Below are 14991 nucleotides of genomic sequence, written 5' to 3' on the forward strand. Positions count from 1 at the left end.
CTCTAGGACTCAGACCCTCAGAGGGTAGGAAGCCCCTGAAGGAAAGAAATCCTTCAAGGAAACAATGACTGTTTCCCAAAGTCTGCAAATATTCCTGTAGGAGGCTTCAGGCAAGCTGATGGATTGAGTTTCTATCTGTTCCCTTCCAATTTGATTTGTTTATGGGCTCAGTCATTAGACCTCAAATACACTTGGCAGTGAAGTGCTCCTGTGGTAGTCAGAGGTCCCAGTTATCTAAAAAGAAGTCTTGGAAGCTGAAATCCAGCAGATTAAAAATGATAAGCAGCATCTCTAAGCACAGTTTCTCTGCTTTCTTCTTGAATATGGCATTGAGTGGGCACACTAGCTTTCTTCCTTTCTAGGCTGACCATTGATAAAACCTGACCAATTTCCCTGACAGTGCCACAATTGTGGAGTTGGCATTTTTATGTAAATAGCTTTTCTCTGATTCATTAAGCCCTATTGCCCCTGACATTTTCCTTTCTGACCCTTATCAGGCACACACTAGCAAAACATGAAGAAATAAAGAGGACAAAGAAAGGCAATGAAAGGGTTACAACCAAGAAGTGTATTGTGACTGTGACCAACAAGGAAATTTGGAAATGGGTGACTGAACACTCAAGGATGCCCTGTTAGCCAGTCACAGCTACATTTGCTCCAAGCCTGTCAAGTGCTTAGCACCATTTCAAGGTGGCATGTAGAGATACATAGGAAATGACAGTCATGAGTGCTACTTTAAGAGGACTTAACATTTAATAGATGAGATGGCACAATTAAATACCTGTACATCCATAAACAGACAGTCTGGCTCTTGCTTACCTCTCTACTTACTCTTTATTTCTTTCATAACATGTGTCACATGTAACATTTAGTTTATTTATTTGTATTCTTGTTTAGTATGGCTTCTCCTGACCTAGGAGTTGCCTGGTATGAAATGGTGCATGCATTCCAATTATTTATGACTGCTAATCCGAATCTTACCTCCTGGTATATAAATTCTAGATAGACAGGGACCATGTCTATCTTATTCACCATTGTAACCTCACTGTGGATTCTCCAAAAGAAAGTAAATTTTTAAAATAAACATAAAAACCAGCCATATAGAGACATTATACAACTTACCTTCTGCTGCTACTAACTTATTAACACAAAATTAAGGGAGAACTGATTCAAAGGCTTAAGAAAAATTTTCAAAGAATTTAGGCTAGAAAAAAAAAGGTCCAGGAAACTATTTCTATTTCATTTTCCTTTGTGAGTGCTGAGATCATAAATCAGAAATAAATAGTAGAACATGAAAGGCCTATTGGAATCTCATTATGTGATCTTTAATGAGATTTAAAGAACAGTGGGATTCCACTGGTACTCACAGACTTCTCAAGGTTGAAAGCTGGGTGGAATAATAACAATTGAGTTGAGTCATCCCATGTTATAGCTGAGCTATTCCAATCATAATGCTAAAACAGCTTGCCCCATCCCTTGATGCTAAACTCAGCCGCATGATTTCCTTCAGGCAATGATATGTTAGCAAGTATGATGCCAGCAGAGGTTTAAAAAGTTCCCACATACCGAGACTTGCCCTAACTCTTTTGCTCTTTTTCCTCCACCAAAGCCATGAGCACATGCCTGGCCTAACATGCTGAAGGAGAAGGCTCATGTGCACAGACACAACTCCTTGTCCTAGCTGAGGCTGACCTAGCCTTGTTGAAAGAGTGATCCTGGACAAGTTCAACCAGTGGTCTTGACACTGATCACAGATACATACCTTAGCACTGGACCAGCAGGACTTCCTCACTGTCCTATATATAGATTGTGTGCCTCTGAGTTTAAGAGGGCTTAATTGGTAGCATTATTATAGCAATAACTAATACTATGCTCTAACAGAGTAATAAAAATTAATTGCCAGGAAAACAAATATTAAAATGTCCACACAATTCTTCTTTATTGGATTAGTGATTATTTTTAGTTCAGTGATTTGGTTTCTCTACAACCACCTACACCTTCCCTCCAATTGAGTCCACGTCACTGGGGTTGAGTGGGCTTGGGAAGGATGCATTTAGAGCAGAGAAGTGAAGAACTACAGCAAGCTCGGCACCACAGAGGTGAATGTCACCTTCCTGGCATTGCTAGAAAGCCAGTACTTTGCATGCACATGCTCCAGGATCGAGAGCACGGCCTCCATGGCTTCCTCACAGGTCAGCTGGATCTGATCTTCAGGCAGAATAAACCAATGGGTGCCATTGTCCCTCAGTTTAAATGTGTAGGAGAAAGGGATCCTGATGTCTTGATCCCAGTCTCTTGAAAATTCAGATGTGGGATCTAGGAATGAAATATGACAGAAATAGAAACTGGACTTTGGAAGGACAGACTTCATTGCTATTCCAGGGAATAAGGCTTGTTCCAAAATATAAAGAAACAGTTTCATATTAGGGCTCCCTTGAGAGTTGTCTTCTCCTTCCCCTTTATAGGTAGCTCCTGCAGGGTAGGGGCCATATCTTATTTAACCCCTCCACCCATGTAGTAAAGAGCAGAGAATCTGGTTAAAGTTTCTTGATGGAATAAAAGCCTAGGCAACCTCATATTGCAAGGTAAAGGTAAAGTAAAATGAAAGCTAACAGAAAATAATTATGCAAATGTTGTCAAGGTGGACCTCTGGAGGTCGAGGAGGTAATGGTTGGGGCTGGGAGAAGCAATGTTCTCTTCTTGCAGCTGAGGTCTTTTCTACTCTCTCCAGGCCCCACCCTGCTTGGCTTTCTTGGCCTGATGGGCCCTCTGGGAATTAGCTGAGCATGGCTCAGGGGACAGTGTCCTTCCTGTTAACTAATTGTCTTCTAACTTGCCAGCTCTTTTTCTCTGAAGCCAGGGGGCCCCTGTTGAAGCCAGTGTATTTTATTTTCCTTTCAGCTCACTCCTTCTTCCTAGAGAATATAATTTTGGACTTGTACAGACTTCCTTTTATCCTTGGTCATTTTGATTTGTACAACTCTCAGTTGGCCTACTCCTTTCCTGCCCACCTTACCCCTCATACTCCACCGACTTCTTTTGTGCCTTAGATACTATAGAAGAGGGAAAAGAAGACACTTACATAAAGATACTTACATACTTGATCCAACTCTATAATTGGTTCCATGCTTTGCTTTCAATGCATTTGCTGCCTTCTGTCCAACTCAAATCTGTAGGTGGGAAATGCAGAGACAGATATCTAGTGTTAAAAATAAACCCAGCAATCCAAATGTTGGGTGTTTTGTCCAGATCTATCTCCAGAGTTTTAGATCATCCTTCCAACTTCCCACTGAACTGGGTAGCCTGTTCATACCTGTAATTCATCACATTTATATTCAATTTGATCATCTCTCTCCCAATAAGGTTGTTATAAACTTCCTGTTTCTTTCATGCTCCCTCAACTCAAGGTAAAATCCTGCAGGCATCTTTGATTCCCCTTTTCTCCAACAGTTAGCAATCTGCATTTCCAGTGTCACTGCCCTATGTCAGACTCATTAGCCCTCAACTGGTCTGTTGCATCTTCTAATAAGTTTTTCTTCCTCTAATCAGTCCTTATTCAGACTGATCCCCCCTGGCTTCCAGATGTAGAGAACTATAATCATGATCTTGCTGAAAATGTTCAGTAACTCCTAGGTGCTCACTGAATTAAGTACAAACTTCTTATGCTCATTTTCAAGATCCTCTAAGATATGGTCCCCAGGCACCTTTCCAACACCATTCTCTGCACATGCACCCTGGATTATAATGAAACTCAAATTCCTCCATCTTCTTCAGACATACCCATTGCTTCTCAGTCTCTTTCTTTTCCTTGACGTCCTTTCTACCTAGAATTCCCACCTCTTACCTCTGCCAGCTCTCCCATTAGGCCTTACCTGATCATCTCATCTGGAGTCTATCTCTTGGATCACCAGTAACCCTTTGCTCAAACCTTTCTTACAATGCTCCTCTTTTTTTCCCTTATAGATATTTGAAGCCTATCTCACACAGACTTAGAGAATTGGAAGGTACAACTGTTCCCACACCTACTGCGAAGTCACCTTTCTTTGGAAGTCCCTGAGAACTAGATGTTTTCTAAGGTCTTAATCTTGCTCCATGCTGACCTTTTCCTGAGGTCAGAGTCACTAGGTGAGGTCCAAGTCTATTGGCTGTGATTATGGACTTTCTGATGCATTTTATTGCAGTCTCTAACACATCTGAGTGTCCCCATGCCCGTGGTGTGTTCTATCTACCATATGGTGCATCTCATGACTTCCTCTCAGGGTCTACACCCCGCCACTCTCTGCCTGCTCTGGGATCTGCCATCGTTTTGCCCTGAGGGCAGTCTGGCTGCAATGGCAAGTGTGCAGCTCCCTGACTCTCAGCTAAGGAAGTTTAGTTCTAGATCCTGCTTCTCCATACCTGGCACTGCACTCCCTGGCTGAATGCTAAAATGTGACAGAGTAGTCCTTGGTAGAACAGATTCTATCAAGAGAAATTCAGAGTAGAAATATAAAGGCAGTAAGCATGGTGAAGGGTCATAGGGAACAGCTGCAGGGAGCATCTTTTAGCTGCGTATTTCTATGTGTGGCTGAGATAAAAGGAAAAAACCATGATATTGAACATATTTGTAAGACTTTTGTCTTTCACCACTCACTACTGAGACTTGTCCTATTTTTCATCTACCTATTCTCTTTCTTTTCAAATTAGGACTCTGAACCTTCCTCAGTTCCTGGGTTTGTGCTGCTCAGACTGGAGACGACAGATAAAGAAGGCTGACGACGCACAGGTAGAAAATGAGTTTAACCATTTACACTGGGAAAGGGACAAGAGCTATTTGTAGAAAGAAGAGAAAATGATAGAAGGGAAGGGAGAGCCCAAGATTTCTGAGGAAAGAAATTCTGGTAACAAATGAGAAGGGCGAAAGGATTTGAGTTTCTGAGGTGTGCGATAAAATTAAGAGCAAGGGGCCCGGAAAAGCACTGCTATGACTTATCAACTACACTCTTCTTTGAAATTCTCCAAGAGTCATGTAGCTGAGATATAAATTGTTTTTAATTATTTTTAATTCCCATGTGTTTCTCTGTTTCTTTGAATGAGAAGCCATACTAACTGGTCCCTGAGGGTCTTACCTTTTCTTCGGGATACATGGATCAGCCCTAGGCTCCATTTTCCATCCAAATTAATCCTTGTAGGGTTTATTTTTTCTAACAGTTGCCCCTGACAAATCTTTTTCCAAATGCCAGCCTTTACTTATTTTACTCCCTATAATTCTTTTTTCTCAAATCCTACTGGCTGTGGGATGAGAAAGTCTTTCAGGTTTTTCTTTGTTGTTGTTGTTGAGAAAAGATCCTTTGGACTTTATTTTTAAACGGATTTTCCATTAGTAATGACTATAGGAAATACGGAATAGGAAATATATATGAGAAGTGTATACTTGTCATTCACAGCTTATAAATTCTGTCCTTTTGAAGAGGATGAGATAAAAATCCTCTAGACTTCTAATTTTCCTTTTTATCCCTGCAGGTGAGCTCTTGAGAACACGCTTTTTACCTGACATTATACCACAAGGACAGCAGTATCGCCATGGCCCTTCTCAGCTCAAAGGTACTTCTAGTAAAATGATTTAAAAACTCCTTTGTCAGTAGAACACAGCACACATGTTAAAGACCTCTAGCCTGCACAACTCCTTCGCCAAATCCAGAAAAATTCCCACAGGCATGTATTCACAGGCAGGTACATAAAAATTTTGCTCAAGGCCTGGCATGATGTTGGTGGGACAGGAGGGCAACAGCTTGGGATGGAGGACAGAGGTTGATAGAAAAGGAGTGTAAATGTAAATAATCTAAAGCAGTAGAATTTTTATAGCTATCCTAATTTCCAGGACAATTTAGAAAGGTGCTATAGATACTTACGTTTCCCCTACATAGTAGCTGCCAAATTGTATATCATGTAGTATAGTATAAACCATAATTTCTAAGAACTTTTGGTTTTGTAAATATAGAGATTACTAGTTTCTGTTGGTTGTAAATACTGCTGAAAATGGAAATCTCCTTGAAGTTGTGAGCTTGATTCTGTGTCACTGTGCATGGTGTCAAAGCTTACCCTGAAGAACCTCAAAGCACTGCTAAGTGGCTTCAGTAAGCTTAACACATGGGGAAATTTTCACCCTGACATTTTCTTGACAAGTCTTGAAGAAGAGTGTTTATGCTAACTCTTCAGCACCTGAGACTGTAAGAAATACAGACACATTCACTAATATCCACAGTTGTCTTCCAGTATTGTCCATGCTATTGGCTCAAGTCCCTCCTACCCTCTTGTTAACTCTAACTTGTGGTCACAGTGCGCTAGCCAGAGAGCTGATCAGAAACACAAGACCCTCTAACCTTTGATGATGAACCTGGTGAAATACTTGTGTATTTGCTTTCTTGATCCAAAAAGAGAATGAAATTCCTGAAAAAAGTACTGGGGTGCACAGGTGTTAGGGGAATATGCCTTCCCATAAGAAATCTTTCCGGAATCAGCCCGCTGCAGACAGGCAGGTCTGTGCATGCCCTACCGAGGTCCCGAGTAGCACAGAAGATGCCAAATCACCCCGTTGCAGACTGGCAGGTCTGCCCACACCCTACTGAGGTCCCGAGTGCCATGGAACATGCTGAGTCAGCCCGCTGCAGACAGGCAGGTCTGTGTAAGCCCTACCAAGGTCCCGAGTTGCACGGAACACACCGAATCACCCCACTGCAGACAGGCAGCCACCTGGTTCCACACTACAAAGACGCAGAGGACACCAGACTACCACACCAAGGGACTGAGTCCTGCTGCTCCTGGCCCAGAGGTAGGGGATTCTGAGCCACCGTCCCACTACTCCTGGTCCAGAGGAAGGGGATTCCTAATCACCATCCCTCCCACTGCTCCTAGCATAGAGGAAAGGGCTTTTGGGCCACCTTCTGTCCTGCTGCTCCTGGCCCAGAGGAAGGGGCTTCCCGGCCACCATCCCTCTGGCTGCTCCCAGCCCACAGGAAAGAGCTTTTGGGTCACCATCCCTATCGCTGCTTCTGGCCCCTGTCCCACCTCTCCCAGCTCAGAGGAGGTAATCTGTGCAGGCACTAACAGCCCCCCACCCCAGTCGAAGTGAGAAAACAGGTAAATAAGTCTCAAAACCAGACTTCCAGATCACCTACAGCAACCCCAAAGGGAAATGAGATGGAACACTCTGATACTCAACCACCTGGACCCACTGAACTGGCAACAAAAGGGGATCTGGAAAAAATGAAATCAGAAATAATTTCTCAGATAACAGGAGAAATTGTGCCCCTAGTGCAAGACATCATTAATAAATCTAGAGAGAAGCTCAGGAACATGATGGAATCCCAACATAAGAAACAAATGGAATCCATAAAACAGATGCAAATAGATTTCCAGGACATGAAAAACTCCACTGAAAGTCTACACAGCAGAATGAGCCAATGTGAGGACAGAATTTCAGATATAGAAGATAAGATTGCAATTAGTGACCAGGAAAAGAAAAATTGCTTCAAAGTTACAAGGGAATATGAGAAATCAATCCAGCAACTGCTGGATGATGCAAAGAAGAATAACATAAGACTGATTGGGCTCAATGAAGAAACAAGAGAGGGTGGAGATGACATAAAAAATCTCTTCACAGAAATAATGGCAGAAAACTTCCCAAGCAGGGGAAAAGAGCTTGACATACAGATAAGTGAGGCATATAGGACTCCAAATAACCTTGATCAAAAAAAATCGACGCAGAGGCATATAATTGTTAAGATTCCAGAAACTCAACAGAAGAACGAAGTTCTCCAAGCAGTCAGAGAAAAGAAACAAATCACATACAAAGGAAAGCCCATCAGAATCACAGCAGACTTCTCAACACAAACCACCAAGGCAAGAAGAGCTTGGAGTGACATATTCCAAGCCCTAAAAGAAAACAGCCTCCAACCCAGATTGATCTACCCTGCAAAACTACCTTTCAAAATGGATGGAGAAATAAGATACTTTCATGACAAAGAGCACCTTAGGAACTTCATGAATACCAAACCAGCACTCCAAAGAATTTTACACAATAGCCTAGGAACAGGCATTGAGGATAACAACCCCAGGAAGCAAAGCAGAATGAACCCATCTGGCATGACAAGAAATTAAATGGAAAGGGGGAGAACCCAACAAAAAGAAAAGTCATGGCAATGACAAGTCATACATTTCAGTTATAACCATCAATGTTAATGGTCTCAATTCACCAATCAAAAGAAATAGACTGGCAGAATGGGTCAAGAAGCAAAATCCAACAATATGTTGCATACAAGAAACACACTTAATTCAAAAGGAAACTCATAGACTGAAAGTTAAAGGGTGGAAAACAATACTCCATGTGACAGGAACCCAAAAAAAAGCAGGAGTAGCTATCCTCTTTGCAGATCAAGTAGATTTCAAATCAACACTGATGAAGAGAGATGAAGAAGGATACTACATCCTTGTAAAGGGAACAATCCAAGAGGAAGAGATGACAATCATAAATATCTATGCACCAAACACTAGTGCGCCCAACTATATAAAACAAATACTAACGGACATGAAAAGTCATATATGCACTAATACAATTGTAGTGGGGGACCTCAACACCCCACTGTCACAAATAAATAGATCAACTAGACAAAAAATAAGTAATGAAATACTAGAACTCAATCAAACTCTTGAACAAATGAACTTAACAGATGTTTACAGAGTCTTCCACCCCACAAAATCAGAATACACATTCTTCTCAGCTGTACGTGGGTCATTCTCCAAAATAGACCACATACTCACACACAGAACATGTTTAAGTAAGTGCAAAGGAATTGAAGTTATCCCCTGTATATTATCGGACCATAGAGCAATGAAATTGGAGATCTATAGCAAAAGAAACTCAAAAAATTTCATAAACACATGGAAATTGAACAACACACTTCTGAATAACCAATGGGTCACAGAGGAAACTAAAGAAAAATCAGACAGTTCCTTCAATTAAATGACAATGACAATACAACATATCAGAATCTGTGGGACACAATGAAAGCAGTCTTACGAGGGAAATTCATAGCACTGAATATGCATATTAGGAAAACAGAACGAGCCCAATTAAACAACCTGATGCTGAACCTCAAGCTTCTAGAAAAAGAAGAGCAGGACAACCCCAAACTCATACAAGGGAGGAAATTATAAAGATCAGAGGAGAAATCAATGCAATGGAGACTAAGAGAACGATACAAAAAAATCAATGAAGCCAAGAGTTGGTTCTTCGAAAGAATCAACAAAATTGACAAACCTTTAGCCAACCTTGTGAGAAAAAGGAAAGAAAAGGCCCAAATCCATGCAATGAGGAATGAAAAGGGTGAAATTACAACAGACCCAGCAGAAATCCAGAGGATCATCAATTCCTACTTCTAGAACCTATATGCCAATAAGATGGACAACACAGAAGAAATGGACAGATTCCTAGATACATATGAATTACCAAAGTTGAATAAAGAAGACCTACAAATTCTGAACAACCCAATATCAACCAATGAAATTGAAAATGTAATTAAAAACTTATCAACTAAGAAAAGCCCAGGCCCTGATGGCTTCACTCCTGAATTCTACAAGACATTTAGAGAGGAACTGCTGCCACTACTGTTTAGACTCTTCAATGAAACAGAAAGGGAAGCAATACTCCTGAATTCATTCCTGGAAGCAAGCATCACCTTGATCCCCAAAGCAGAGAAAGACCCAACCGAAAAAGAGAACTATAGGCCAATCTCACTAATGAACATAGATGCAAAAATCCTTAATACGATAATGGGAAAGAGAATGCAGAAGATCATCAAGAAGATCATACACCCCGATCAAGTGGGATTCATCCCAGGAATGCAAGGATGGTTCAATATATGAAACTCAATCAATGTAATACACTATATCAATAGAGCCAAGGACAAAAACCATATGATTATCTCCATAGACGCAGAAAAAGCATTTGACAAACTCCAACATGCATTTATCATAAAAATCCGACAGAAAATTAGAATAGATGGTCTCTACCTCAAAGTGATAGAAGCCATCTATGAAAAACCAACAGCCAATATCATACTAAATGGTCAAAAACTGAAATCCTTCACACTAAAATTAGGAACAAGACAAGGATGTCCACTATCACCACTCTTGTTCAATATAGTTCTGGAAACATTAGCCACAGTGATTAGACAAGAGAAAGAAATAAAAGGAATAAAGATAGGTAATGAAGAAGTCAAATTGTCATTATTTCCAGATGACATGATACTCTATATAGAAGACCCCAAGAACTCCACCAAAAGTCTTCTGAACTTAATAACCAAATTCAGTCAAGTAGCTGGTTACAAGGTCAACACACAAAAATCAATAGCTTTCCTCTACACGAATGACAGACTCACTGAGAGAGAAATAGGGCAAATAATCCCTTTCACAATAGCATCCAAAAAGCTGAAATACCTAGGAATCATCCTAATGAAAGAAATCAAAGACCTCTTCTCTGAAAACTATGGCACTCTGAAAAGAGACATTGAAGATGATATCAGAAAATGGACAGATATCCTCTGCTCCTGGATAGGAAGGATTAATATCGTGAAAATGGCCATACTTCCAAAACTGTTATATAGATTTAATGCAATTCCAATTGAGATCCCAGCAGCATACTTCATAGACCTTGAGAAAACAATCCAAAAATTCATTTGGAACAAGAAGAGACCCAGAATAGCAAAAGCAATTCTAGGTAACAGAGACATGCCAGGGGTTATCACAATCCCCAACCTGCAACTATACTACAAAGCTACTGTGATAAAAACAGCATGGTACTGGCAAAGAAACAGGCTTGAGGACCAGTGGAACAGATTAGAAGATGCAGAAACAATGTCAGACATACTCAGCCATCTCATCTTCAATAAAAGAGCCAAACACCCTCACTGGAGGAAAGATGGCCTCTTTAATAAATGGTGCTGGAAAAATTGGGCTTCAACTTGCCAAAGATTAAAACTAGACCTATATCTCTCACCATGCACTAAACTAAAATCAAAATGGATTAAAGATCTAAATATTAAAGTAGAAACTCTGAACCAGTTGGAACAGAGATTAGGTAGAACCCTTGAAGATATTGGTGTAGGAAAAGATTTTATGAACAAAACCTCAGTGGCCCGTGAACTAGCACAAACAATCAACAAGTGGGATCTCTTCTTATTAAAAGGCTTCTGCACAGCAAGAGAAACCACCAGCAGTGTGAACAGACAACCCACAATGTGGGAAAAAATCTTCACCGGCTCTTCCTCAGACAAAGGTCTACTATCTCGAATCTATAAAGAACTGAAAAAGATCAGACCTCCCAAATTTAAAGACCCAATCCAAAAATGTGCATCTGAAATGAACAGACATTTCTCAGACAAAGAAGTAGAAATAGCAAATAAATACATGAAAAATGTTCAACATCGCTGGTCATTCAAGAGATGTAAATGAAAACAATGCTGAGATTCCACTTCACTCCAGAAAGAATGGCTGCTATCATGAAATCAACCAATAACAAATGCTGGCAGGGCCGTGGGGAAAGAGGAACCCTGCTCCACTGCTGGTGGGGTGTAGACTGGTGCAACCACTGTGGAAATCAGTATGGAGATGCCTCAAAGAACTAGGACTGGAAGTTCCATTTGACCCCACTATTCCACTGCTGGGGATCTTCCCCAAACAATTAAAAGAATCATACCACAGTGATACATGTGCACCCGTGTTCATAGCAGCACAGTTTGTAATAGCTAAAACTTGGAAACAGCCCAAATACCCATCAACTGGAGACTGGATAAAGAAAATGTGGGTTTTTTATAAAATGCAGTACTACTCAGCCATAAAAAATGAGAAATTAGAGACATTTATAGCTAAGTGGATACACATTGAGGCGATACTCATAAGTGAAATAAATAGGACAGACATGAATAAATACTGAATAGTTTCTCTGGTTTGAGAAACTGAAAGTGTAAATAAGGACTAAATGTTTAATAGTCAATGTGAAATAGGAAGAAAAGGGGCAAAGGGGAAGGAAGTGGAAGGGTTAGGGGAAAGGATAGAAGGGAATGGGATTAGTATGAGAAAATGGAAAAATAGGAACAAAATCTTTGTAAATAGGGAGTAATGGAGGGGTTGAAGGGAGGGCTGGGCAAGAGTGAAAAATAAGAACCAAGAGAGACTATGTAAAGGTGCAAATTTCCAATGAATGTCATTATATTGTATACCTAAAATCTACCAATGATTAGAATGAATAATCGATAATGTAAAATAGGAAGAAAAGGTCCAAAGGAGTAAGGGTATTGGGAGGGGCAGGGGAAAGGAAAGAAGGGAAAGGAAAAATGATAAATGGAACAAGTGGAAATAAAGTCTTTGTAAATAGGGAAGGGTGGAGGGCGTGAAGGGAGGGCTAGGAATGGGGAAAAAATAAGAACCAAGATGCATTATGTAAAGGTACAGTTCCCAATGAGAAATGTAATTGTGTTGTATACCTACAATGTACCAGTAAAAGAATTTAATTTTTTTTAAAAAAGAAATCTTTCCAATGGCAAAGGGCCCCTTGCCATCAAAGATCTACCATGGCCTGCCTTTAGAGATAGTTTCCTGTGTCTTTGTCACAGTTCCCTTGAAGGAGAAAGTAGAAACCTAAAATGAATACTACAGGAACTGGGGTTAAGAGGGGTTCTGAGCTTCTTGCCTGAAACCTCTGTTTTTATATGTATTTTAATGAAGAAACAGAACCTCTGGGAATCTGAATTGATCATGGCTTCTAAAAGTTATCAACTCTTTCTGAGTAGACCCAGAGAGTCTGAGGTCCAGGGATGAAGAAGCAACCTCTGCAATCAAAGACCCCAATTCCAACCCAGCCTCTGCGTTTTCCTGTTTATAGGGGTTCTGGAAATACATTTATCTCACTCTCAGTCTCTACCTCTCTAAAATGAGGTTATTGTATTGTCATGAGAGTCAAATGAGGAGGTAGCTATAAAATCCTTTGGTGAATTGTAAAGATGTAGGCAAATGTGAGTTACTTCCACATCTTACAAAAAGCTCGCATAGTACAAGTTTTTTTGGACTGAGAAAAAAAAAAGTAATTTCCAGAAAGGTATGAGGATATAAATAAATATATATATATTGGTACTGGGGATAGAACTTGGAACCTTGTGCTTGTGAGGCAGGCTCCAGAACCACTGAGATAAATCCCCAGCCCATAACTGGATATTTTTGACTGCTGAGGGAAGGACTCCCTCCAGGAAAGAACTATAGTGGTTTTTCTTTTTGTGTTCCAGCTTGTGTTTTATAGGTCATGCCCCAGTGACAGAGGGACAGGAAGCGTGAGATAACCACAGAGTACTGGGATATTAACAAAAGAGTGAGACTAGCACCTATCCACCCCACCATTTGCACATATGGAGGAGCTAAGAAAGTAAACAGAAAATAACAAATGTTGATAAAAATGGAGAAATTTGAACACTTTCGCAATATTGATGGATATATGAAACGGTGCAGCCACCACAGAAGACAAGATAGTGGTTCCTTTAAGAATTAAAAATAGGGCCGGGGATTTAGCTCAGTGGTTCCAGTGCCTGCCTCACAAGTGCAAGGTCCCAAGTTTGATCTCTGGTACCAAAAAAAAAAAAAAAAAATTAAAAATGGAACTATCATATGATCCAGAAATTATACTTCTGATTATATCCAAAATAATGAAAGCAGGATGTTGAAGAGATATTTGTACACCCATATTCATAGCAGCGTTATTCACAATACATGAAAGTTGGAAGTGACCCAGATGTTCACTGATAGATGAACTGATAAAATAGTATATACATACAGTGGTATATTGTGTGGCCTTAGAAAGAAAGGAAATTCTAACATATTACAACATGGATGAACTTTCAAGATACTATGTTAAGTGACATAAGCCACCCATTCTATATGATTTCGCTTTTAAGAAGTATCTAGAATAGTCACACTTATAGAAACAAAAAACAGAATGGTGGTTGCCTGGGCTGAGGGTAGAGGGAAGTGAGAAGTTTTTTGTTTTTGTTTTTGCAGTACTAGGGATTGAACATAAGGCCTTCACACTAAGCTATTATCTCCTCCAGCCCTTTTTATTTTTTATTTTGAGACAGGGTCTTGCTAAGTTGCTCAGGCTGGGCTCAAATTTGTGATCCTCCTGTCTCGGCCTCTCAGGAGTGCTGAGATTAGAGACATGCTCCACCACACCCAACTAGGGAGTTGTTATTTAATGAGTATAGAGCTTCACTTTTGCAAGATGAAAATTTTCTGACAATTGGTTAAACAGCAGTATGACTATTTTAAACTTTATGCTTAAAAATGGTTAGGATGGTAAGTTTTGTGTTGGGTGGATTTTACCACAATTAAAAATTGAAGAAGAAAAAAAGCAGCAAGTATTGCAATAATTCTACATTCACCTTCCCTCTGATTGGTGACTATTGTCCTCAGGTTCATAATAGGGCAAAGAGCCCAGTTCTTTTCAGCAATTCTGCTCACCAGTGCTTGGGTAAATACACCAACAGGAAAGGAATGAAACAAAGCAGTTTCCCTGCCCCAGCTTGCATTTCACTGGCACTTCCTCTTACAAAATATTCCCAGGCAAATGCTGGAGGAAGAGTTTAGAAGAAAATAGAGCATTGTGCTTAGCAGAAAAGAGAGCAGATACTGTTTAGCTGTGTTATTTTAGATATGCCATATTCCACTAACAGCTGGCAAGTTCTTTAAAGCACCATTCAAAAGCTGTAATTGCTGAATGGAGCTTGGAGAGAATTCACAGAGATGGAAGTGCATTCCTCCAGATTATTAACATAATCATCTCATTTATATTATAGGTGAATACCTAAGATGTCTCCCAAATTGATGCTTTATGAAACAGGTAGTTAATTACACAGGTAACCCAAAGCCTTCCCAGCAAGCATCTGGCAATCTACAAAAGGCAGGAAAAGA

General features: G+C 40.2%; 1 protein-coding gene across 1 annotated transcript in view; it reads right to left on the reverse strand.

The window, feature by feature from the left end:
• Positions 1-1931: 1931 nt before the first annotated feature.
• Cpo (carboxypeptidase O) overlaps positions 1932-14991 on the reverse strand; it is a 28884-nt gene continuing 15824 nt past the window's right edge. The window contains 2 exon segments of the mRNA XM_087205967.1: positions 1932-2316; positions 3083-3163. Coding sequence (XP_087062093.1) covers positions 2075-2316; positions 3083-3163 — 323 coding nt within the window. The 3' untranslated portion in view covers positions 1932-2074.

This window comes from Heterocephalus glaber, unplaced genomic scaffold (genome assembly GCF_053883595.1).
Source record: "Heterocephalus glaber isolate CG9 unplaced genomic scaffold, H.glaber_assembly_v1.0 deba00000621, whole genome shotgun sequence".
In the NCBI taxonomy this organism is placed as follows: domain Eukaryota; kingdom Metazoa; phylum Chordata; class Mammalia; order Rodentia; family Bathyergidae; genus Heterocephalus; species Heterocephalus glaber.